This window comes from Hyperoodon ampullatus, assembly GCF_949752795.1.
Source record: "Hyperoodon ampullatus genome assembly, chromosome: 3".
NCBI classification, from domain to species: Eukaryota; Metazoa; Chordata; class Mammalia; order Artiodactyla; family Ziphiidae; genus Hyperoodon; species Hyperoodon ampullatus.
Genome location: NC_136916.1, coordinates 7699772 through 7726322, shown reverse-complemented (window position 1 = coordinate 7726322; position 26551 = coordinate 7699772). Strand labels below are relative to the sequence as shown.

General features: G+C 45.6%; 1 protein-coding gene across 1 annotated transcript in view; it reads right to left on the bottom strand.

Moving 5' to 3' along the window:
* FAM107B (family with sequence similarity 107 member B) overlaps nucleotides 1-26551 on the bottom strand; it is a gene marked incomplete at its 5' end in the record, with an annotated part of 214766 nt that overhangs the window by 6057 nt on the left and 182158 nt on the right. Inside the window, one exon of the mRNA XM_079699559.1 lies at nucleotides 4008-4191. Coding sequence (XP_079555685.1) covers nucleotides 4008-4191 — 184 coding nt within the window. The remainder of the gene's footprint in view (nucleotides 1-4007; nucleotides 4192-26551) is intronic.

The window sequence follows — 26551 nt, the reverse complement described above, 5'->3', positions numbered from 1 at the left end:
CCACACACCTCCTGGCTTAATATTTTTCTGTAGCGGGGAGGGGAAGGGTTGCCTTTGGCTTTCAAGCCCTTGATCTTGAATCTTGGAATCTCCTGGTTTGGCCTGCCCCGCTCCACGTTTATGACTGAGCCATTTCTACCTGCATGGATTCAAATGTAAATATTTCGACCTCAACTTCCCATATTTTTTTTCCATGTTGCACGGCAATAAGCATTTACTGAGGCTCTAACTATTTGTCTAACAAAGCACACCAACTGAAGACTGACCAAAAACACGGGGACCTAGAAACTGTCGACTGAAATGTACAAGCTAAAGAGCCAATGGTAGGGATGTAGAGTAGCCGGGTATTCTGTATTTGCCCCAGAAGTACTCTTTTTAGGGAAGACAGATTCTCTCTAAATTATATTGGAAATATTCTCATTTTTTAAGACCTCTTGAACACTGATCTTTCAACTACCAAAAATAATGCCTCTTGCAATCTGCCTTGTTATAGGAAGAAAGAATCTGAGAACCTGACACAGGGTCTTAATCGTCAGACTTGGTGGTAAACTGTGACCACATCAAATTTTAAAGACTTTTAACCTGAAACTTAACTGGGTCCAAAAGACAGCAAATAGAGGAGCAGAATGATATACTTGAAAGAGTGCAGGATACAGCGTTAGAATACCTATGAGGATATGCTCCCCTAAGCAAGGCAACTCTTTGGACTGCGGCAGGTCTTTGCGTGAAACTGCGGCCACGCAGAGCAAAAGCTCCGCAGAACCTGTTTCGTGTTCATCTCAGTTCTCTCTCCCTCTCCTAACCCCTACGCCTTCTCGTTTATGTGGTGATTAAATTTGATTCATCGCTGTCTTTAATTTAAACTGCTTGTAATTCTATGTTGATCTCTACCTTTTTTTTATTCCAATAAAACTATCATGTGAAATTAAAAAGTCTCTTCAGCCAATGACTCTTGAGTTTCCTCTCACTCACATGTCGAATGAGAACAACTCCAAGACAACACACACTGGGTTGCTGGAAAGATCACTGGATAAAATATGGGAAGGCCCTTTACAAACTGCAGACAAGTAAACAGAGGTTCATTATAGTACAAACCAGTAAGCAACTATGACTATCCTTTAACCAAATATATACATATTATTGATGTGATACTTTCTATTATTTGGCACTAAAACAGAAATAAAAACCCCACAGTCTCTAAAAAGCATGCATGATAGAAGATGAATAAAAGAAAAGAAACTGCTTGAGAAGTTTTCACTCTAAAACCAGTTGTATTCCTAATAAGAGGACCCTACCAAACTAAGATTTTACCTTGAAAAAACCTGAAGGCATAGGATAAGATATATTCATTTGATTTTGAAACCTCCCTTTAATTTTCGTTTTTTTTTTTTTTTTTTATGTACTTCTACAACCAGACCAGAACTTTTCAGAGAAAAAGGGGAAAAAGCAACAGGAAATTTCAGATGATGCTACACAGGAAGGGGGAAGATGGATGGGACTAAATGAGCACTTCTTATATGCCAGGTGTTTTAACAGGTATTTAAACATGCTCTCATTTACTTTCATTTTTTATAAGAAAGATATTTTTATCCCCTACTTTAGAGATGAAGAAACAGATCTCAGGAAGGAAGACCCTGTCCAAGATCATAAAAGGTAGGTCAAGTTCAATGGCAAACCAGGATTCATACCATTTCTCTCTGACCTCAAAGCCCAGGTCCTCTCTATACCACGGTGCTCCAGTGAATAAGAGCATTCTCCAAAATTAGCTGAGCTGGGCCTGGCTAAGGAGTCAGCTGTGCAGACAAGGAAAAGAAAGAACAGGCGAGAGAAAGGCAAACAGGAATGAGGCCCATTTTCACAGAATGTGCCTACTCCAGGAAATTTGGAAACAGATTCAGTTGCACAAACTGAATGTAATGTTTTACACAGACAGACCCAGGCTACTAAATACATTTCTGCAGAATAGTCTATAGCCTCTGATTCAAAGAACAACTATTCCACCAACTTTGCTCTACCGTGGTCTCTATTCTGACGTGGAGCCTTTTCATAGATATCATAGAAAAAACAAAAACCCAACAACAGTTTGAACTAGAATGTTCCTTAGAGATTAACTAAGTCTCCTACTCCTATCTGACAGGCAAGGGAACTGAGATCCAAGAGGTAAAGACAATCAGAAAATTATTTGGTTTAGGAAACCATTCGGCTACCCTCTTTTAGAGGATATTAAACTTTCCATCTTCCCACCAAAATGCAGACATGGTTTCCCAGGTAGGACGTCCTCCAAATTCTCTGGCCTGTTTAGGAACGTATACAGTCTTGTTTTGCTATGGGCGTGATGATACCAAATCCTTGGGGGTTTTGTTGTTTTTATGCGACAAAGACAGGTAGAAGCTAAGGACTTATTCAAAAGGGATCAAACTCACATTCTACTGAATAGGCGTTATTCAGACAGCACTCTAGTGTGCTGGGGACATAGAGTAAGTCACATTTCCACATCTGGAGGGAGAAATGTAGTTACAAAGAGTTCCTGGGACAGAAGACATGAGTTCTGGCAGAGGTACACTCTGACGGAGAAATGCCAGAAAAATGCCCCCTCATCCCTTTTTAAAATGTTTTATTTTTATTTTTAATTAGGCCCTTCTTCCAAAACATTACCCCAATGCTTAGCTTGGTCTGCACATCTTTCAGTGCAGTGGGCAGTAGCTACCTTTTCACCAAGGCTTAGCAAAGAGTGAGCAGATGAGTGATCCACAGTTCCACAACTCAGATCAGCAAACAGTTTTACTATGAAGATCTGAAAACAGTTCTAAATGAAGCTTAACAGATCTTCTAGTAACCTTGGGTCCTGATAAATAAAGCAACTTTTCATCCTCAGCTCTCCCAGTCCAGCAGCCCTGCCCATAATCACTTAAAATGCAGAGTACCAGCCATAAAAAAGAATGAAATAACGCCATTTGCTGCAAAATGGACGGACCTCAAGATTATCATACTAACCAAAATCAGCAAAAGAGAGACAAATACCATATGATATCATTCATATGTGTAATCTAAAATACAACACAAATGAACTTATCTATGAAACAGACTCACAGACATAAAGAGGACTTGCGGTTGCCAGGGGGGGGTGGGTAAGGGAAGGGTGGATGGGAGTTTGGGATTAGCAGATTCAAATTATTGTATACAGAATGCATGAACAACAAGGTCCTACTGTATAGCACAGAGAACTATATTCAGTATCCTGTGATAAACCATGATGGAAAAGAATATGAAGAAGAATATATATAACTGAATCACTCTGCTGTACAGCAGAAATTAACACAACGTTGTAAATCAACTCTACTTCAATAAATTTTCAAAATTAAAAAAAGCAGAGTATACCGAACCCAATGCCCAAAATTACGTGTGACACAGATGGAACTAACAAAATGGTTTACAAAGAAGACTGAAGGTAAATGTTTTGCTCCTCTTCAAAAAAAATTAATAATAATAAAAATGATGATAGTAATTTTAAATGGTACCTAAAAACAAACAAACGAAAACACAAGAAAGGGGGTCCTTATCTACTGTTAAGTCTGATGTGGTTCTAGAGACTTCTCCCTGCCACTCTACAAATGCTGAAGTGGGCGGTATCTGTTCTCACATTTCCCCAAATGTATGGGGAAAATTCAGAATTTTTACAAATCTAAGCAATAATGTGTTCCTCTTCGACGCAGGACACCCTCTTTTATCCTTAATCCAGCCCCTTCTGTACAAATCCTAAACTACGCATCCACTTGAGAAGGGGACCCAGGACCACAGAACTTCGAGAGACCCTGGGGCCGGCAGCTGAGCCTGCAGACGGCTTTACATCATGGATGCCCTGACTCAAGGATGCGAAAGGAAACAGGAAGTGTTAAATATGGTCAAGAAACAAACAACTCTTCGAAGCCTTTGTAAGCGTAACTAAACTTAAATCTAGTTACCTTAAAAGTCCCCTAAGGAAAACTCCACTCAAGAAAGCATCTTACCTTTTTTGATTCATAAGAAGTTCTCTGTGAAGGTCTTGATGGTTCCGGGATGTTTTGACAGGATTGACTAGTTTCTGAGGCCTAATTAGTTCAGGATTGTCATCGTCTATATAGTCTGGCTCAGCCATGATGTTTCTCGGGATGAGATACGTGTCCTTCAGGTCAGAATCTTCCAGCGGGCTGTCTGAAACAGAAAGAAGAGATTCACTGTGGTCTCTGCTCAGACGTCTGCACAGAGGCCGAGGCCCAGGACAGCCGGGCTGGTCCAGCAGCTGACACCTCATCCTCCACGGGGCCCCTTCACCACTTCACTGAAAACTCTGAAGCTCTGTCAAAGAGATGGGGGCAGCACGGAGAAGAGGGGCCCAGCTGCTTCTGGGCTGCCAACCACTAAAGCAAAGGAGTCCCACAGCCTGGCGGGTCACCACCAGGCTCGCCTTGAGCTTCAGGTCATGTAGGTGCTACCCACCACCACGTCTAAATACCGGCTGAACCCCACGACGAGCACCTGGGCACCAGACACAGGTCCTTCACGCTCCCTTCGGCCTCCAAATTAACACGTTCTAGAAACACACAGATCCCGGACCCTCATCAGTGGCCAGCGGCTCCCTGGGCACAGAGCAACCTCCTCCTCCAGCCAGGCTATTGGTCCCTGTCTCCTTCCCACCCACATGAGCGCCCTGGGGGCTTCATCCTGTTCACAGCCTTTTGCATCTTTCCCCAAATGTCACCTTCTCAGAGAGGCCTGACCTCCCAACCGCCCTGCTTAAACTTGCAATCACACCCCAGCACTTCCTGCTTCATCCAAACCACAGACTGATTTGTCACCGGCCACCTAGAGCAGATGCTCCTGGGGGCAAGGATTTCATCTGCCCACACCCCACCTCCCAGCTGCTAGAACAGCGCCAGGGAGGGAGACGGGGAGAGAGAGGGAGGGAGACAGAGAGGGGGAGGGCACCTGGCAGCAGTGCCTGGTTCTCCAAGCTCACTATCTGGAAGGAAGAGGAAGCTTCCCTGGAGAACAGAGCAGAACCACCTGATGTGATTCTTTCTGGGCTTGAACTCTGGATCAGCACGTGAAAAGAACATGTGACGTGATGATCCCTGGGTCCCTCCGTCCGTGTTCAATTTCAAGTGTGTGTGTGTGTAAGAGGCCCCTCGAGAGCAGGGCGCACGTCTCCTTCCTTACTGCCCTGCGGCTGCGACACACAGTGGGCACCGCACGGATACACGGCATATTTCATGAGATGGAAGAGAAAAGTCATGGGGGCAACGGCAGGGGGACACAGCTGCCTGAGTGGAGGCTGGAAACCCCTGCGGTCCACGTGGCAGGTCCACCTGCAGACCCCTGGGCACGTCTCTCGGCACTGACTCCCTCCCTGCCCCCTGTCCCCAACACACACAAATCTTTCAATATAACCAACACGCCATTTTATGCTTCCCTGTCCTGCATGAGGACTTCATTTTCCAAAGCAAAAGTCAGATGCGGGGCCTGACTACAGCAGAGCATCTGACAGCGGGCCTTCCCTGGAAAGTCCGGAGTACATGTCTGTTAATTCTCCGCCAGCGCTATGGCCTCAGATGGAACAGGGATCCGAGAACAGGGCAAGGGCGGGAGGGAGGGTCCCATCCGAGCGGGCTCACCCCAAGTACCGCCACCAGAGGGACATCTGTATGTGTATGGTTGATTCATTTTGTTGCACAGTGGAGGCTAACGGAACATTGTAAAGTAACCATATTCCAATAAAATTAGTTAAAAAAAGAAAAAAAGAAAAAAAAAAGAAAAATCTTTTGAAAATCAACGTGAAAATAAAGAGGACAAAAGCCCAAAGAATAAAGCAATCAACTAAAACAGAAAACTTATAGCTGCCTCATTTGTTTATATATTTTAGGTATAAACACATGATCAAGGCCCAAAATTAATGAGCAATAATATATATATCTAACAAATTACACCAAACGTTCTTTAAACGCTACCTGCACTGATCTTTTAAAAACAAGCATGCCTGCAGCCCTCCCCCAAATGGAAACTCACAAACCTGGACAGTGGTAGGTTAGTGACCCCATCCCAGCAGCCTGACCGTGATCTCGCCCCGAGGAGAATGTGCTCCTTGGTGGAGACTGGAGAGGCACCAGACACACCTGTAGGCAGCCTTGATTTTGTTGAAAAGCCAAGAGCCGTTTCATCCTAGTTAATCAGTAGACACGAAGGCCCATATGCTTCCATAAAAGGACTGATTTCTCTGCCCTAAACCAGGGATAATCTCCCGGACATCAAATGCAAACAGATTCCTGCCCTCCTGAGGTCAAGGTGTCAGCAGCGGGGGTTGGGGGTGGTGGTGGGGGGAAGTATTCCAGACACCGGAATGAGACAGGAGTCCGGAGCATGCCTGATGGGTCTGGGGGAGGACAGACGCCAGCGAGGGTGGGGATGGAGAGGGACCAGTGGGGACGCAGGGGCGGGGTGAGGGCGATAGATGCGGGAACCTGAAGGCCAGTGTCAGGGCTCTGGCCTGTGCCCTGAGTGACAGCCGGGAGCCATGCAGGGCTCTGGGCAGGGAAGTGACGAGCTCTAACTCATGCGTCCAGACAATGACTCTAGCTGCCGAGTGTAGGACAGACCAAGGCAGCCAAGGAAAGATGCCGCCGGGAAGTGAGTGTCAGGGGACCCAGAGGGTCTGGACCAGACAGACAGATGTCGTTTCATCCCGGTCCGCGGGACTCCCCTGAAGGACTGCACACGAGGTGTGAGACACAGAAGGGCCGAGGATGTCTCAAAGGGGCCTGGCCTGGGCAACAGGACAGAGTGGTCGTGGTGGAGGCCGTGCGGCCAGCAGATGGCAGTGGGGTCAGCAGCTCTCTTTCGGACGTGTTGGGTGGGAGACGTCGCTGGACGCCTGAGTGGTGACGCGGTAACTGGGCAGAGGTTGGAGGGGATCTGCGGTAAATGAAGCCCCAAACAGCTTCCTTCTTCTTTCTCCCTGGTTTGCCCGTCTTCTAAGTGGAGACGGGAAAGGGAGTCCCGGCCGGAGTCAGGCGTGTAGACCTCAAGCGTGACTGCAAACCAGGCTAAGGGAGACCTTGTGGCCCCCGTACAGTGGACCACACTGGGGTCTGGGAAAGGTCACTTACGAGAAGGAGAGTGAACTGGCTGGGAGCCACACTGTGCGTCCCTGAGCACCCCTGGCAGTGGTGGTGGCCAGAGAACAATCTGGGGTCTGGTTCCTTTTCAGCAACTTTCCACCCTGGAGCCACGACATGGCAATAACCACCTAACTGACCTGCATGTTCGACTTTCTCCCCTCTGCCAACTACCTTCCCCATGGCTCCCAAGGCTGGGAAACGCAGCTCTGATCATCAGGGAACCCTCCCAGCTCACAGATCCTGTCCTCGACGAAAGGAAAATGAACACTCACTGCTTCCCGTATGTTCACAAGTCCCTGCCTTCCCCACCAGCATCCTGTGCCTGCACCGTGCACTCTGGCAGGGACGCTGATCCGCTCCCTAACCAACCCTGGACCACAAAGCCAAATCTCATTCACGCCTTCAGGTCCAGACGAATGTCAGATCTTCCATGAAGCCCCCCCCCCGCAACTCCCCAGGTGCAATTCTCTGACCTCTAGACAACTATGGGGTTCTCTTTGCCCCCTTTTCCTAGTACTCACCAACCTCCACCCTTGTGTTGCAGCAAAATGTACATAAATCATATCATCTCTTCACTGCAAAGACCGCATCTGGTTTACGTTCATATTCCTCAGACCCCTTGGACTGAGTCAATGAACAGTCAGTCCTTAACTGAAGGAACAGAACCCATGAATAACTAGCAGGACAGGGAAGCCCTGAGCTGTTCCGAGTCCAGAGCAACAAGTAAAGCCTGAAAGGGCTCTGAGCAACAAGAATCCACAGCCCGAAAGGAAGGAGGAGACAGAAATACGTCTGGAAGTAAAAGCACCTTGTAACTGGATGTTATTATTGCTACGAAACATTCTTCCAGAAAGTAACATGAAGACACTCTTGTCATATACACGCCCCTGGACCAGTAACTGATTCATAAAGTAATTTGTTTTTAACTGTCAAGTCAATGAAGGAAAATGAAGGTCAGCTTAGTATAGGAGAAGCAAACCTGGCTTGAGATCTTGGGACAAAGCTTAAGATGTCTGCCCCTCGGTTCTCCCACCTTCTAAAATGAGTGTTGTTGTAAGAACAGGCTGAAGGGACTCCCCTGGTGGCGCAGTGGCTAAGAATCCGCCTGCCAATGCAGGGGACACGGGTTCGAGCCCTGGTCCGGGAAGATCCCACATGCCACGGAGCAACTAAGCCCGTGAGCCACAACTACTGAGCCCATGAGCCACAACTACTGAAGCCCGCACGCCTAGAGCCTGTGCTCCGCAACAAGAGAAGCGACCGCAATGAGAAGCCCTCGCACAGCAACGAAGAGTAGCCACCACTTGCCGCAGCTAGAGAAAGCCCGCGCGCGGCAACAAAGACCCAATGCAGCCAAAAAACTAACTAAATAAAAATAACACTGGGCTTCCCTGGTGGCGCAGTGGTTGAGAGTCCGCCTGCCGATGCAGGGGACACGGGTTCGTGCCCCGGTCCAGGAGGATCCCACGTGCCGCGGAGCAGCTGGGCCCGTGAGCCATGGCTGCTGAGCCTGCGCGTCCGGAGCCTGTGCTCCACAACGGGAGAGGCCACAACAGTGAGAGGCCTGCGCACCTCAAAAAAAAAAAAAAAAAAAAAAAACCACTTAAAAAAAAAAAAGAACAGGCTATAATGTGGACATGAGTATTCAGTATAATCTCTGGCATGTCTATGATGCCAGATTCAATAAATGGAAGCTATTATTAGTCAAACTATGTGACCAACAACATTCCATATTTTATTCAGCGGTCTGGGAAACCCTGTATGTACCAAGCTCTACTTCTCAAGGCCTTTAAAGCCTAAGAGTTCTCCACAGACATAAGAGTTCGACTAGGTGACCCACAGGCACTGAAATGAAGGCACAAACAGTTTCCCTCTTCTTTCTCTCCAGTTGGCCCTTCTTCACAGCCAGCGCAGGGAAAGGGCCACGAAGCCCCCTCCCCATTCTCGCTGGCAACATTCAGTGGCTCAAAGACCCACTCAGGCTACAAACATTAAGAACCTTCTGCAAAGTGCAAGAAGTCTATCACACACACGTGGAGTTCTGAATGGCTCAGGCTACAGTGCAGGGTGTGTATCAAGGAAACAAGGCTGCTAGGCAGGATCTCTGATGCTGTTCTCAAGTGCAGGGGATTCACTGAAAGATTTTAAGCCATTGAATAACAACACAGATTTGCATTTTAGACATATACTAATGCTACGCACTGAAAAACACAACCTGATGAAAATTCTGCCTTTAATTCCTGAAAATCAAGAACGGAAATCGTCACTAAACTCCACTATCCCAGAAAGTAAGGAAATCCCATCCTTACAGATGCCTCCTGAGTCCTTGCTTTTGCATTTTTTTCCCCTTTCAAAGGTTAACTCTGGGCCCAAGCCTCTGCCTGTCCCGGGTATTTCGTGTTGATTGCTTTCCAGAGGCGAATAACCATCCCCACAGAAAAATTCCACAACTCGACTAATAAAACAAACATTTCACTGTATCTAATTTTCCCATCAGTCTATTCCTGGCTCCAGTAGTTCATTTACATATTGTTACATCACAAAGATAATTTTTTTTTTTGTATTTTGGCCTCTGGGATAACATTACATGCACCAGGGATTGAACCCGGGCCCTCAACAGTGACAGCGCAGACTCCTAACCACTGGACCACCTGGAATTCCCACAAAGATAAAATTTAAAACCTAATCCTTTGAGATGAAAAATCAGAATTTACAGATTATGCTAAATTCCATGTTTACCTTAATATTTAAAATCTAATTCTACCTAGAAGCACTAATAAATGAATCCTTTAGAAAACAATACTGGGACTTCCCTGGTGGCACGGTGGCTGAGACTCCGAGCTCCCAATGCAGGGGGCCCGGGTTCGATCCCTCATCAGGGAACTAGATCCCACATGCATGCCACAACTAAGAGTTCGCATGCCGCAACTAAGGAGACTGCGTGCCGCAACTAAGACCCGGTGCAACCAAATAAATAAACGAATAAATATTTTTTTAAACAATGAAAAAAAAAGGAAGAAGACAATACCTGAAACCTGTCGGTTCATGCAGGTTACAGCTGTACTAGAACCAAGCGAAGCTAAACAAATAAACATCTGAACTGCTGCGACTTCTTCTGGAAAGTCGAAAGTAATTCCAAGGCAGTTTTTAAGAGCATTTGTTTCCCAGGCTGTCTCTAAGTGATTCTAGCAACCCTCTCACGATACCCTGAAAAACCCAAGTCATTTAAGATCGCAGGCCAGCCAAGTCCAGGCCTGGGTCAACCTGGAAGGGGAACGGCTCTCTCTAGACCCACGGGAATCTCCTGCAATAGCCACTGTTCCCAGAAGGGAGGCTGGCTGGCTGTGAGGAGAAAGGCCTTGAGAGAGCAGAGAGTGAGTTAAAATGGGAATTTCTCCCAAACAGCCCAGGGCTTCACTTACAAAGTCCTAAGCCTGGGGTGAACCTAAGGATTCAGTCTCGTTGCCAGGAGACAGTGGCACCATCTGGTACCCAAAGGCATCAGACAAGTGCCCAGATGACCTCTGTGGCCACAAACCTAAACTAAGGCTGACAAATGACGCCAGACCACAGCCATCCACAAGAGCTCAGAAATGTGACTTTTCCAACTCTACCCGGCCCACTGTTGCTAGAATTTCAGACCCGCAATGAACTGGCTGTACACATGCCAAACACTGACGCGCTTGGGAAAATACCAAACTAGTATTCTCATCGGTTTTTTCATCCCCAAAAAATGTATTTTTACAAAAAAAAATAAGGCACATATTTTATATTTAGAAGATGGGAAAGAAGGCAAGAAAAACCTCGGGAAGACAGAACGCGTGCCAGTGTTAAAGATGAGCTGGTCAGGGTGAGGCAGGACCAACCAGTAGGTGGCGACAGCTCCGCAAATCACGAGGTGTCCATTTCCAGGATGACACCCACGCCTCACCCCGAAAAAGCATCAGAGAGACGCCACAAATCCGTTGTGGAGTCACTGTGCACCTTCCCTCGATGTTGTCCACTGCTTCTCCCCATCATTTCAGCCTTATGACGGCCCGTTGAGGCAGGAGGTTTTATTTCCTATGAAGTCTCCAAATTCCCTATAGGCTCAGACAGCTTCAAGGTCACGGGCTCCAGGTCACACCAACTGGGTCTAAATTCCAGTTCTCTCATTTACTGTGTGAATTTGGGCCAAGTTTTCTCACGAAGGAGGAAGAGGAGGGGAGGGGGAGGGGGAGGAGGGGGAGGAGGGGGAGGAGGAGGAGGAGGGGAGGAGGGGGGAGGAGGAGGGGAGGAAGGGGAGGAAGGGGAGGAGAGGGGAGGAGGGGGAGGGGGAGGGGAGGGGAGGGGAGGAGGGGGAGGGGAGGGGAGGAGGAGGGGGAGGAGGAGGAGGGGGAGGAGGAGGAGGGGGAGGGGAGGGGGAGGAGGAGGAGGGGAGAGGAGGGGAGAGGAGGAGGGGGGAGGAGGAGGAGGGGGAGGAGGAGGAGGGGGAGGAGGAGGAGGGGGAGGGGAGGGGGAGGAGGAGGAGGAGGGGGAGGAGGAGGGGGAGGAGGAGGAGGGGGAGGGGAGGGGGAGGAGGAGGAGGAGGGGAGGAGGGGGGAGGAGGAGGGGAGGAAGGGGAGGAGAGGGGGAGGGGAGGGGAGGAGGGGGAGGGGAGGGGAGGGGAGGAGAGGAGAGGAGAAGGAGGAGGAGGAGGAGGGGAGGAGGGGAGGGGGAGGGGAGGAGGGGGAGGGGGAGGGGAGGAGGGGGAGGGGAGGGGAGGGGGAGGGGAGAGGAGAGGAGGGGAGAGGAGAGGAGGGGAGAGGAGGAAGAGGAGGAGGAGGGGGAGGAGGAGGGGGAGGAGGAGGAGGGGAGGAGGAGGAGGGGGAGGAGGAAGAGGAGGAGGGGGAGGAGGAGGAGGGGGAGGAGGAGGGGGAGGAGGAGGGGGGAGGAGGGGGAGGGGGAGGGGAGGAGGGGAGGGGAGGAGGGGAGGAGGGGAGGAGGGGGAGGAGGGGGAGGAGGGGGAGGAGGAGGAAGCAGCAGCAGCAGCAGGGGAAAGATTATCTTATAGGGTTATGAAGAATAAATGAGAAATGCATACCCAATGCAGGGCCTGGAGTAGTAAGCGTTCAGTAAATGTCACCTGTGATGAGTGCTGTCATCGGCAACAAATAACGACTAGTAAGAACAACCCTGTTATTGCTGCCCCAGGTTACACAGCTACGAAAGGGCAGGACCAGGATTTGAACTGGAGTCTGTCTGATCCCACAGGGATGCCCTCAAGCATCCCACTCTTCTGGGCCGTGGTACTGGTGGGGCAGGGGGAGGCAGGAGAGGAGACAACAGGTTTCGCTCTAACAGGATGACTTTCTCTCTCAAAAAGCTTTTAGAAGCTTTATAACATCATAGCTTGATAACCCCAACCAGAAAACATCTTGCAGAAAGTCACATCAACGTGGGGAAAGGTTGCGAGAGGGACACAGTTTCTTTAAAACATAGAAATTTTTATGACGATGCTCAGAGTAGCGATGTTCATAACAGCCCCAACCTGGAAGCAACCCAAATGTCCATTAACTGTCGGATGGAGAAGTAGATGGTGGTGTGAGGATATAATGGAAGAATACGCAGCAGTGAGAATGACAACAGCATCAGGACCAAACCTCACAAAGATAACGTCAGCAAAAGAAGCCAGACACGCAAGAGTCCAGCCTGGATCCTTCCATGGATCTGATGTTCAAAACAGGCAAACCCAACCTCTGGTGTCAGATGTCAGGATCACGGTTACCTTGGGAGCAGAGAGGCAGTGGATGGGGAGAAAGGGGGCTTCTGGGGTGCCGGTAAGGTTCTGTTTTCTGATACAGGTTCTGGTTACACAGGCACATTCACTATGAAAATTTACCAATCAGTTCACTTTTGGGGCTCATGCCCTGCTCTGTATTGTATTATCCCTCAGTAAATACAATACATATTAAATAGCTATTAAACTTAAAATCTAGGGATCATTCAGTTGCCGCTATATTATTACAGTTTTGTTATTTCATCCACTTTAAACCCTGTTCAGTCCATGAGAAGTAATACCACCAGGTTTGAAGACCACCCATCCTGGATTATGCCACTTACCAGTTATGTGATTTTGTACAAATGACTTAAGCTGTGTCTTGATTTCCTCACCTGTAAATCAGGGCTCATACACCCACGTTTGCAGAGTTGTCCAAAGCATTAAAAAAAACTTAAGGAAAAAAAAAAAAAAAAAAAAAAAAAAACTTAAGGAAAACATTCACCATACATCGTACCAGCCCATGTGGCAGATGTTCAATAAACTGGACAGTTAAGTAGTTCCAACAAATTAACTCATTAATCTAACTCTCCATGAATCAATGTCCTATCAAAGTGAAAAATGGATGACCACGCACTACAAGTATACTATTTTAGACCAAGTTTAATGGTGAACCCCATCTTGGCCTCTGCTCATTTTTCCAATTTGGACTTAGATGGGAGAGAGAGAGAGAGTCAGGGAGGGAGGAAGTGGAGGGGAGAAAACAAAATCCCTGACGGCACAGCCAAAGCACAGACAGGAGCCCGCAGCCCAAGGCTGGGATGCCGGGAAAACCCTGACCATTTCCCAGTCTCTGGGCTTCAGTCTTCTTATCTTTACAGCCGAATGGCTATGTCGCCCTGGTTTCTCGGTAATCTGTTGTAAATAACTACGCTGCGTACAGAGCAATCATACAAATATGAAGGATCTCTAAAAACATAAGTCAGTCCAATGAAAAGAGTCTAACCGTTCAAACATCAAGTAACTCTTATTAGTGGTCACAAGTTACTTAACCTCCCATGGCCCGCATGGAATCTGAACTCATGACCCAATGGCAGACAACTCTACAAAAAAGACAAAACAGCAAACAGGCAAGATCTTTTTAGAGGCATGTTTTCATAATGTTCAGTCAAACCCTGTGGGAAAGGGGTGGGGAGAGAGAGAAGCAATGGGTGGAAGACAGACAACAAAAGTGTCCCCCCAAAGCACAATACTTTACACTTCTGCACTGCACTGGTACTATAAGTAAAGTGCATTGCTCCTGCACGTTTCTAATCAAGTTTCTAAACTGTTAACAGTGCATTTTTCAATATAATCTAACACAAAATTACTCAAACACATACAAGGGGTAACCTGAAAGTAAACGCCCGGAATGTCAGGACCTCAGAGAACGCTTATACCTAAGTTGGGCACCCAAGATCCTGCTGGTGCCTGATCAGAAGAAAGTGATGCTGACAGTCAGCGGATGCAAGTATTGGTTGCTTTCCATGGAAACCAGCAAATTAACCCTGTGACTGAATTCCTTCTGCCTTCTAGCTCCCCAAAGTCTAATGCTTCGCTAAAAAAATAAAAAAAGAAAGAAAAAAAAAGAGAAAGGAGTTTGCTATGTTGCCTAATGAGGCCATGTTCAAAGCCTAAGTAAAAGTTAAAAGAAAAAGCAAAAGCAGTTCTTGAATAATCTGGTTTTGCTAGAAAGGTGGATATTCAAGCTACCTTGGAAAACTGGGAAGACAAACTATACAGAGAAAATGAAAACAAAAACAAAACCACTCCGGGGGTGTGAGAAAAAAAAACTCTCTATGGCTTCCCTGGCGGTCCAGCGGTTAAGACTTCATGCTTCCACTGCAGGGGGTGCGGATTTGATCACTGGTGGGGAAAGTTCCACAAGCCGTGCGGTGCAGCCAAAAAAAAAAAAAAAGAAGAAGAAGAAAAGTCTCTAGGTAGAACAAAACTAATATAAAACTGATAAAAATTCCCTGAGCTGCTTGGTGGAGGGAGGAAGGGAAAATGGTGAAAGAGGAGAATAAAATCCTTCAAGGGCTCTCAGACAACGATGACATCCCTCCGTCCTGGCAGGTGGCTGATCCAGGTGATGTTTCACTCCGATAACTAAACAAGTCCCAGAATTTCAGATGAGACACGGATTCTCTACATTCCCTCCCTCTGCCTCCAGAGAAGATTCTAGAATTCCCTGGTAGATGACAGCACTAATTCTGCAAGCAGTGAGCATGCCTGAAAGAAGGAGAAGGGCCAGCCAGCGGGGGCCTCACTGGGCGGGGGGGACCCCAGCACAGCCGCAGGAGGGCCACCACCTCCGCACGGGGAGTGGCAGGGCCTGCTGTGTCGCTCACGTTCCCGCAGGACAACAGCACAGGGCGGCTTCTCATCCGAGCAAATGCACTCGGGCTTCTCCCCAAGGAAACACCCAGGCCTGAGTACGAATCGACAGGGATTTCAACCTGGAAGGACCTTAGCAGACCTCCTGCTTCCCAACTGCTACCTGGGGGGCAGATGTTCTTTCAGATCCAAGGTCCTGTGCTCTGGCCCCCAGGCCTGTCCACAGGGGCCGTCTGTGACCTGTAAGGCACTAGGGACAAACAGCCACCACTGGATGCCTAGCAGAAAGAGAGCGCAGAAAACCTCCCAGCCCACGAATATGGGGGGCGCCTGGCTTCCTGGGGTACATTCTCCACAGCCTCTCCCTGGAATTCAAAGCTGCTGTCCATCTCCTTCTTGATCTGAAAGCCAGCCCCTTGGACAACCCTGTCTCCTGGGCCTCTCTGCACCAGACGCCCAGGTGCCCTCTTCCAGCCTGATCTCTTGGCGCCAAGAGTTCTCAGGATCAGGCCCAGCCTAGACCCTTCTCTGGGTCCCCAACGCCCTCAGCCCTCCCTCTCTGTGAGCCATTACTCGGTGGGATGCTTCCCTCTCCTGAATCTCCCCACGGCCACTCCCCCAGGCCATCTCCCTCTTGTCTGAAGTGCTGAGAACAATTTCACGTGCTGCTCCCTTCCCGTGTGAACTTGACACTTACGAGTCAGGCCTTCATGCATCTCCAGGTGGTCCCCCTCGAAGGACAGATGTGCGTCCCTTCAGAAAGGAAAAGACCCCCGACTGACTTAAGTCATCCTCCCACGTGGAGCACAACGCCTCGCACTTATGCCATCCAAAGCGGAATTAGCCCCACTGTCAGCAGCTGACGAAGAACCAGCAGGAAGCTGGGGCCACCGACGCCCTGTGCCTACGGCTGAGCTCCAGGGGGCCAGCGGTACATCTGGCTTTACGCCCTCCTGCGTTCCCAGCACTGGGCTGGGCGCCACCCCGTGGGCACCTGACATTACTGCACTGAATAAAGGGGGCAGATGCTGAACCAACAGAGAATCCAAACGACGTAGCTCATCCCGGGAAGCTTTTCCTGATTCCTCTTGCAGTTTCCCTCCTTTCTGTCCCAACAGGACGCCGTTAAGACTTCTCTAAGGATGCTAGTGGCTGCTTGTAGGAAAACTACAAGTTTGCTTATCCCTCACATTAAAGTTGCAAAGGAAAGGCCTGACTTTTCCTCATTTCTTATCCCCAGAAACACCACTATGAGCCTTCTGTGTACTGCTGAACTCAATTTGACCTGTTGACAAGTGATGTGCAGAGCTCAGGCTTACAGAAGGGGCCAAAAACAGGGGCGGGGGAGAGAGGGCATCTCATGCTTTGAACAGACCCTGTCCTCAGTTGATCTTCAAAAAGCACAGAATGAGTGAGAGACCAAAGTTCCTGGTTCTCCTGATACAGATCAGTCCAGGGAACCAAATGCCCATTTTTCTAACCCAGCAGATGATGCTCCCTCTTGCACAAGATGACTCCCCGAAACCCTCACTCAAAGTCCATAACGTGAGTTGCTGTGTACGAGCTAGGAGTTTCTGCCCCAGAAAGAACTCAGATTGTTGCCTGCTGGGAAATAAACCTGAGTGCGCTGGCTTGCATAGATATTCCCGTGAAGTGATTAGCACTTCATTAACATGCGGCCCATCAATCTGCACAAACCTCTAAGCAACTGAAATGCTGTCCAATTAACAGATTTTTTAAATAATTGATTACCTTAAACTCATTAGCCTTAAAACTGCCATAGGCTGATAAATCACACTTATCAAATAACATTTGATAGATGACCATTAAGTGGTCCAGAGTCTCTCTCTCTCTCTCCTAGGTAAAGCAGCGTGATGAGATGTGAAGTTCAAGGATCCTTGATTCTACCCGTTGTAGAGTGTTCTGTGGTCTAACAGTGTCACCCAGTGGCAGAAGTCACAGTTGTGTTCAGAGCAGCTGTTGTTTTTTAAAAGAAGTACTTGTCACATGTGTTTCTTTACTAAAAGGAAAAGAAGAAAACTATTTGGGGGGAATTGCTCTAAGAAAACTAGTGTGTGTGTAAATTCTAGAAAACACGGGACTGGCGTAAGACAGCTCCCCTACGTCCAAGGTTATTTTGAAGCCTTTGGGGACCGTACAGACGTGTGCAGACATGACGAGAGACACAAGGGAAGTTCCTGTGACTCAGGGACGGTGCAGGTTTGACATGAAATCAATTCAGTGTCCCAGGGCTGAGCAAATAGGGTCACCCCCTGCTGTCTGCTTTCTCGTCCACCATTCGGCTGCTTCAATTCTCAAAAGCTTGGCTCTGCCAGAACAAGGAGAAAAAACCCAGCCAAGTCTGTTCCAAGGTTGACTATCTGATTTTAGAAGCTTATGAGGTGACGCTTAATTGAAAATAATACATTATTTAACTTTCTTATCGGTACAAAGAGAAGGCTGGACCAGATAACCCTTGAGATCCCTTCCTGGTTCTAACATTCTGATAACACAGAAGAGTTCGGCTGATCTGTCACTCCCCACAGCACAGGGGCTTCTGACCCAAGGCTGTGGAACTCTGGCCCCACCATCAGGGCCAGAGAGACCATGGAGGCGCCCCAGTACGTTCCACGCACACCCCACCTTGGTCTCCACCCCTCCTCGTTCCTGTCCCGAGAGCATCACATCTACGCTGAGCAGGCTTTCTGCTCGTGATGCTGCACTGCCCCAGATGCAGCCACCCTCCCTCGAGTCCCTCTAGAAGAGTCTCAGCCACTTGGTCCAGGGCTAGAGCTGCCCACATAGGATGGGGCGCGGACTAGACTTTATAAACCAAAACTCCCAATCCAGGGGGCTCCCAATACTCTAGTCAAGAATCACACATACACAATATACGATCAATAAAAACAAAGCATTGTTTATTCCTCTTTGTATAAAATCACCTATAGCAAGCAGATATTACACTATAATTAAATTAATACAAGTCTGACTCCTGAAACTACCCTGAAATCAAGCCACAATTCAGCCCTCTTAGGATTGGTTCAAGATGGCGGAGTAGAAGGACATGCTCTTACTCCCTCTTGCGAGAACACCAGAATCACAACTAGCTGCTGGACAATCATCGACAGGAAGACACTGGAACTCACCAGAAAAGATATCCCACATCCAAAGACAAAAGAGAAGCCACAATGAGACGGTAGGAGGGGCACAATCACAATAAAATTAAATCCCATAACTGCTGGGTGGGTGACTCACAGACCGGAGAACACTTATACCACAGAAGCCCACCCACTGGAGTGAAGGTTCTGAGCCCCACGTCAGGCTTCCCAACCTGGGGGTCCAGCAACAGGAGGAGGGATTCCCAGATAATCAGACTTTGAAGGCTAGCGGGATTTGATTGCAGGACTTCGACAGGACTGGGGGAAACAGAGACTCCACTCTTGGAGGGCACACACAAAGTAGTGTGCGCATCAGGACCCAGGGGAAGGAGCAGTGACCCCAGGGGAGACTGAACCAGACCTACCTGCTAGTGCTGGAGGGTCTCCTGCAGAGGCGGGGGGTGGCTCTGTCTCGAGGTGAGGACAAGGACACTGGCAGCAGAAGTTCTGGGAAGTACTCCTTGAAATGAGCCCTCCCAGAGTCTGTCATTGGCCCCACCAAAGAGCCCAGGTAGTCTCCAGCACTGTGCTGCCTCTGGCCAAACAACTAACAGGGAGGGAACCCAGGCCCACCCATCAACAGTCAAGTGGATTAAAGTTTTACTGAGCTCTGCCCACCAGAGAAACAGTCAGCTCTATCCACCACCAGTCCCTCCCATCAAGCCTCTTAGATAGCCTCATCCACCAGAGGGCAGAGAGCGGAAGCAAGAAGACTACAATTCTACAGCCTGTGGAACAAAAACCACATTCACAGAAAGATAGACAGAATGAAAAGGCAGAGGACTATGTAACACATGAAGGAACAAGATAAAACCCCAGAAAAACAACTAAGTGAAGTGGAGATAGGCAACATTCCAGAAAAAGAATTCAGAATAATGATAGTGAAGATGATCCAGGACCTTGGAAAAAGAATGGAGGCAAAGATCGAGAAGATGCAAGAAATGTTTAACAAAGACTTAGAAGAATTAAAGAACAAACAAAGATGAACAATACAATAAATGAAATGAAAAATACACTAGAAGCAATCAATAATGGAATAGCTGAGGTGGAAAAATGGATAAGTGACCTGAAAGACAGAATGGTGGAATTCACTGCAGCAGAACAGAATAAAAAGGAATGAAAAGAAATGACAGACCTCTGGGATAACATTACATGCACCAACATTCACATTATAGGGGTCCCAGAAGGAAAAGAGAGAGAGAAAGGACCTGACAAAATATTTGAAGAGATTATAGTCAAAAACTTCCCTGACATGGGAAAGGAAATAGCCACTCAAATACAGGAAGTGCAGAGAGTCCTAGGCAGGATAAACCCAAGGAGAAACATGCAGAGACACACAGTAATCAAATTGACAAAAATTAAGGACAAAGAAAAATTATTAAAAGCAAAAAGGAAAAAACAACAAATAACATAAAAGGGAACTCCCATAAGGTAAACAGCTGATTTCTCAGCAGAAACTCTACAGGCCAGAAGGGAGTGGCACAATATATTTAAAGTGATGAAAGGGAAGAACCTACAATGAAGATTACTCTACCTGGCAAGGATCTCATTCAGATTTGACAGAGAAATCAAAAGTTTTACAGACAAGCAAAAGCTAAGACAATTCAGCACCACCAAACCAGCTCTACAACAAATGCTAAAGGAACTTCTGTAAGTGGGAAACACAAGAGAAGAAAAGGACCTACAAAAACAAACCCAAAACAATTAAGAAAATGGTAATAGGAACATACATATCAATAATTACCTTAAATATGAATGGATTAAATGCTCCATCCAAAAGACACAGGCTTGCTGAACGGATACAAAAACAAGACCCGTATATATGCTGTCTACAAGAGACCCACTTCAGACCTAGGGACACATTCAGACTGAAAGTGAGGGGATGGAAAAAGATATTCCATGCAAATGGAAATCAAAGGAAAGCTGGAGTAGCAATACTCATATCAGATAAAATAGATTTTAAAATAAAGAATGTACAAGAAACAAGGAAGGATGCTACATAATGATCAAGGAATCAATCCAAGAAGAAGATATAACAATTATAAATATACATGCACCCAACACAGGAGCACCTCAATACATGAGGCAAATGCCAACAGCTATAAAAGAGGAAATGAACAGTAACACAATAATAGTGGGGGACTTTAACACCAATGGACACATCATCCAGACAGGACATTAATAAAGAAACACAAGCTTCAAATGACACAATAGACCAGATAGATTTAATTGAAATTTATAGGACATTCCATCCAAAAACAGCAAATTACACTTTCTTCTCAAGTGCACATGGAAAATTCTCCAGGATAGATCATATCTTGGGTCACAAATCAAGCCTCAGTAAATTTAAGAAAATTGAAATCATATTAAACATCTTTTCCAACCACAACGCTATGAGATTAGAAATCATTTACAGGGGAAAAAAACATAAAAAACACAAACACATGGGAGCTAAACAATACGTTACTAAATATCCAAAAGATCACTGAAGAAATCAAAGAGGAAATCAAGAAATACCTGGAGATAAATGACAATGAAAACACGACGATCCAAGACCTATGGGATGCAGCAAAAGCAGTTCTAAGAGGGAAGTTTACAGCAATAAAATCCTACCTCAAGAAACAAAAAAAATCTCAAATAACAAATCTAACCTTACACCTAAAGGACGTAGAGAAAGGAGAACAAACAAAACCCAAAGTTAGTAGAAAGAAAGAAATCATAAAGATCAGAGCAGAAATAAATGAAACAGAAACAAAGAAAACAATAGCAAAGATCAATAAAACTAAAAGCTGGTTCTTTGCGAAGATAAAAAAAATTGATAAACCATTAGCCAGACTCATCACGAAAAAAGGGAGAGGACTCAAATCAATAATATTAGAAATGAAAAAGGAGAAGTTACAACAGACACCACAGAAATACAAAGCATCCTAAGAGACTACTACAAGGAACTCTATGCCAATAAGATAGACAACCTGGAAGAAATGGACAAATTCTTAGAAAGGTATAACCTTCCAAGACTGAACCAGGAAGAAATAGAAAATATGAACAGACCAATCACAAGTATTGACATTGAAACTGTGATTAAAAATCTTCCAACAAACAAAAGTCCAGGACCAGATGGCTTCACAGGCGAATTCTATCAAACATTTAGAGAAGAGCTAACACCCATCCTTCTCAAACTCTTCCAAAAAATTGCAGAGGAAGGAACACTCCCAAACTCATTCTATGAGGCCTGCTACCGAAACCAGACAAAGATACTACAAAAAAGAAAATTACAGAACAATATCACTGATGAATATAGATGCAAAAATCCTCAACAAAATACCAGCACAGAGAATCCAACAACACATTAAAAGGATCATACACCATGATCAAGTGGGATTTATCCCAGGGATGCAAAGATTCTTCAATATACGCAAATGAATCAATGTGATACACCCTATTAACAAATGGAAGAATAAAAACCATATGATCATCTCAACAGATGCAGAAAAAGCTTTTGACAAAATTCAACATCCATTTATGATAAAAACTCTCCAGAAGTGGGGACAGAGGGAATCTACCTCAACATAATAAAGGCCATATATGACAAACCCACAGCAAACATCATTCTCAATGGTGAAAAGGTGAAAGCATTTCCTCTAAGATCAGGAACAAGACAAGGATGTCCACTCTCGCCAGTCTTATTCAACATAGTTTTGGAAGTCCTAGCCATGGCAATCAGAGAAGAAAAAGAAATAAAAGGAATCCAAATTGGAAAAGAAGAAGTAAAACTGTCACTGTTTGCAGATGACATGATACTATACATGGAGAATCCTAAAGATGCCACCAGAAAACTACTAGAGCTAATCAATGAATGTGGTAAAGTTGCGGGATACAAAATTAATGCACAGAAGTCCCTTGCATTCCTATACAATAACAACAAAAGATCAGAAAGAGAAATTAAGGCAACAATCCCATTCACCACTGCAACAAAAAGAATAAAATACCTAGGAGTAAACCTACCTAAGGAGGTAAAAGACCTGTATGCAGAAAACTATAAGACACTGATGAAAGAAATCAAAGAAGACACAAACAGATGGAGAGATATACCATGTTCTTGGATTGGAAGAATCAATATTGTGAAAATGACTATACTACCCAAAGCAATCTACTGATTCAATGCAATCCCTATCAAATTACCAATAGCATTTTTTACGGAACCAGAACAAGAAATCTTAAAATTTTATGGAGACACAAAAGCCTGAATAGCCAAAGCAATCTTGAGGGAAAAAAATGGAGCTGGAGGACTCAGACTCCCTGACTTTCAGAGTATACTACAAAGCTACAGTAATCAAGACAATATGGTACTGGCACAAAAAGAGAAATACAGATCAATGGTACAGGATAGAAAGCCCGGAGATAAACCCACACACCTATGGTCAATTAATCTATGACAAAGGAGGCAAGGATACACAATGGAGAAAAGACAATCTCTTCAATAAGTGGTGCTGGGAAAACTGGACAGCTACATTTAAATGAATGAAATTAGAACACTCCCTAACACGATACACAAAAATAATCTCAAAATGGATTAAAGACCTAAGTGTAAGACTGGACACTATAAAACTCTTAGAGGAAAACATAGGAAGAACACTCTTTGACATAAATCACAACAAGATCTTTTTGACCCACCTCCTAGAGTAATGGAAATAAAAACAAACAAATGGGACCTAGTGAAACTTAAAAGCTTTTGCACAGCAGAGTAAACTATAAACAAGATGAAAAGACAACCCTCAGAATGGGAGAAAACATTTGCAAACGGATCAACGGACAAAGGATTAATCTCCAAAATATATAAATAGCTCATGAAGCTCAATATTAAAAAAACAAACAACTCAATCAAAAAATGTGCAAAAGACCTAAATAGACATTTCTCCAAAGAAGACATACAGATGGCCAAGAGGCACATGAAAAGCTGCTCAATATCACTGATTATTAGAGAAATGCAAATCAAAAGTACAATGAGGTATCACCTCACACCATTCAGAATGGCCGTCATCAGAAAATCTACAAACAGCAAACACTGGAGAGGGTGTGGAGAAAAGGGAACCCTCCTGCACTGTTGATGGGAATGTAAATTGATACAGCCACTATGGAGAACAGTATGGAGGTTCCTTAAAAAACTAAAAATAGAATTACCATATGACCCAGCAATCCCACTACTGGGCATATACCCTGAGAAAACCATAATTCAAAAAGAGTCATGTACCACAATGTTCACTGCAGCACTATTTACAATAGCCAGGTCATGGAATCAACCTAAATGCCCACCAACAGACGAATGGATAAAGAAGATGTGGTACATATATACAATGGAATATTACTCAGCCATAAAAAGGAACGAAATTGGGTCATTCGTAGAGATGTGGATGGACCTAGAGACTGTCATACGGAGAGAAGTAAGTCAGAAAGAGAAAAACAAATATCGTATATTAATGCATATATGTGGAATCTAGAAAAATGGTACAGATGAACCCATTTGCAAGGCAGAACTAGAGACACAGACGTGGAGAACAAACATATGGGCACCAAGGGGGGAACGTGGTGGTGGTGGTGTGATGAATTGGGAGATTGGGATTGACATATATACACTAATATGTATAAAATAGATAACTAATAAGAACGTGTCATATAAAAAATAAATTAAATTTAAAAAAAATTCAGCCCTCTTGCTTCTCCTCTAGTTTTTCTTGACATATCTTTGTCTTCTCTAAAAATCCACCTTCTTCCTGCTAACTCCCACCAAAGTCCAAATACATAGGAGCTTCAGAGAGTCAATGACAGTTCTTTCTCATTGCCTTACGTTCAGAAAATCACTGTCTACTCTCATAGACTACTCGTAAGAAGATATATTTTTGCTACTTCCTGTCTGAAAAATGTGTGGGCAGTGTGTGACAAAAGGCTTGAACACATACATACCCGTGAATCTGGTAATTCCCCTTGCAGGAATTACTCCAAGGAGGCAATCAGACAAGGACACAAAACATATAAGAATATGCGTAAGAATATTTTATGTATGATTTATGATAGTGAAAAAGGAAAGAAACCACTTAAATGTCTAATAATGCGATACAGTGCAGCTTTAATAAAATCATATTGTTAGAATAAATAATGAAAGGGGAAACATTCACGATGTATCAAATGAGAGAAAAATTTCAGGTTCCAGAACAGTATGTCCTTTATTTTCTAGTCTGTGTGTTTGCATGAACAAAAGCTATTCAGAGTGTCATCCAATGACCAGCAGTGTCCTCATCGCCAGGGAGCTTGCTCAGTGCAAATGCCCTAGCTGAAAGGCACTGGATCAGAATCACTGGGGGAGGGCACAGAGATCTGTTTTTTTGTTTACTGTGTGCCGCACCACCTCTGAGGTAGATACTAAAATTTGCCCCATTGTGCAGATGGGGAAATTGAGGCCCAGAGAGACGAGGTAACTTACCCAAGGCTGGAAAGCCAATAAGCGGCAGCTCGCACAGCTAGCTCCAGAGTCCGCACTCTGCACCACTCTGCTCTAGGGCCTCTCCAGGATAAATCTTATATTTGGAAGTGTGCTCTGTGCTTCTTCCCCGAAATCAACAGCATGATGCATCCCACCCATCCGTGTGTCTTATTCCTAGTGTTTCAGCACTTCTGTTACAAAGTTATTGATGGGGGAAAGAGGCATTGCCACTATCACTGAACCACCATTGACAAACCTCGTGGCAAAGACCTGCTTGAAGTCTTTCAAAAGATGGTTTGATTTAAGTGCACATTAAATAACAGCCCACATCCGCAGAAACCTTAATGTTCTTGAGTTACAGCATGGAGCATGATACGGGTTTAACGGGGAAGGCCTTCCTATCACCAGCTAGAGTGGGGCTGTCACTGGCGATTCCATAAACACCCTTGACAAACCACCCGGCCTATCATCTTTGAAATTATGCAACTTTTTTTTTGTGTGTGTGTTACGCAGGCCTCTCACTGTTGTGGCCTCTCCCGTTGCGGAGCACAGGCTCCGGACGCGCAGGCTCAGTGGCCATGGCTCACGGGCCCAGCCGCTCCGCGGCACGTGGGATCTTCCCGGACCGGGGCACGAACCTGCATCCCCTGCATCGGCAGGCGGACTCTCAACCACTGCGCCACCAGGGAAGCCCTTGATCAATTTCTTTTACTTTTTTGGTTTCTGCCTTCAAAATTTTCATGTAACGTAATACTTTAATTTTTATATGATGCTATTTTATATTCACAAAATTCAAGTTTGCAAACAAATGCCACCAGCCTTTATTCTCAAACTGCAAATTTCTGAATAAAGGAGCCTACCTTGGCACATTTACTGTATGTGATTTTCTAAGGCGGAAACACCTCAGTCATTCATTTCAGGAGACTACAAAGGGGATGGATGGACTGGGAAGATGGTGGGTTTAGGCCTGGTCCCTCCTGAGAGGAAGGAAACCACACAGACCAGAAAAAAACTTCCTGCTGGACTAGCTTTCTAAGCCCTCAAATATTCCTGTCTTCAAGAGTGGAATAATAATTTCATAAAATGCATGACCTGGTCCAGCTGGGCACCCAAACAAATATTTTCAAAAGTGCAGACTATCTTCAAAAGGATTCAATTTAGAAAGAGCAGAGACCATCTGCTCAACTTCCCCAGCACCACACATGAGGAAACTGAGGCCCAGAGAGACTGAAGCTTGGCTAAGTTCACAGAGAAGGTGGCCACTCCTGGACGGAAACCTGTGTCTGCCTCTGGCCCTCACTTGGCTGGACCACACCACCTCTCTCACTTCTGACTCCTATACTGAAATTTCTAAATTGATTTTAAATTGATTTTCTACATTTCCTACTCATTTTGGGGGGGTGTTTTTGACACTAACATCACCATTAACATTACCTCTTGATCAATAACAGGATGGCATCTTTGAAGATGATAATATGTTTCAGTTATAAGTATCCACACTTCCATCTGCTTCTATATCCTGCCAAATTCCAGAAAACTACAAAGTCACTGTGATGATTAAAAAAAAAAAATGCCTCTTAGGGTAGGAGAAAACGACTCATTTGCCATTTTTTTTTTTTTTTTTTTTTTTTTTTTTTTTTTTTTTTTTTTT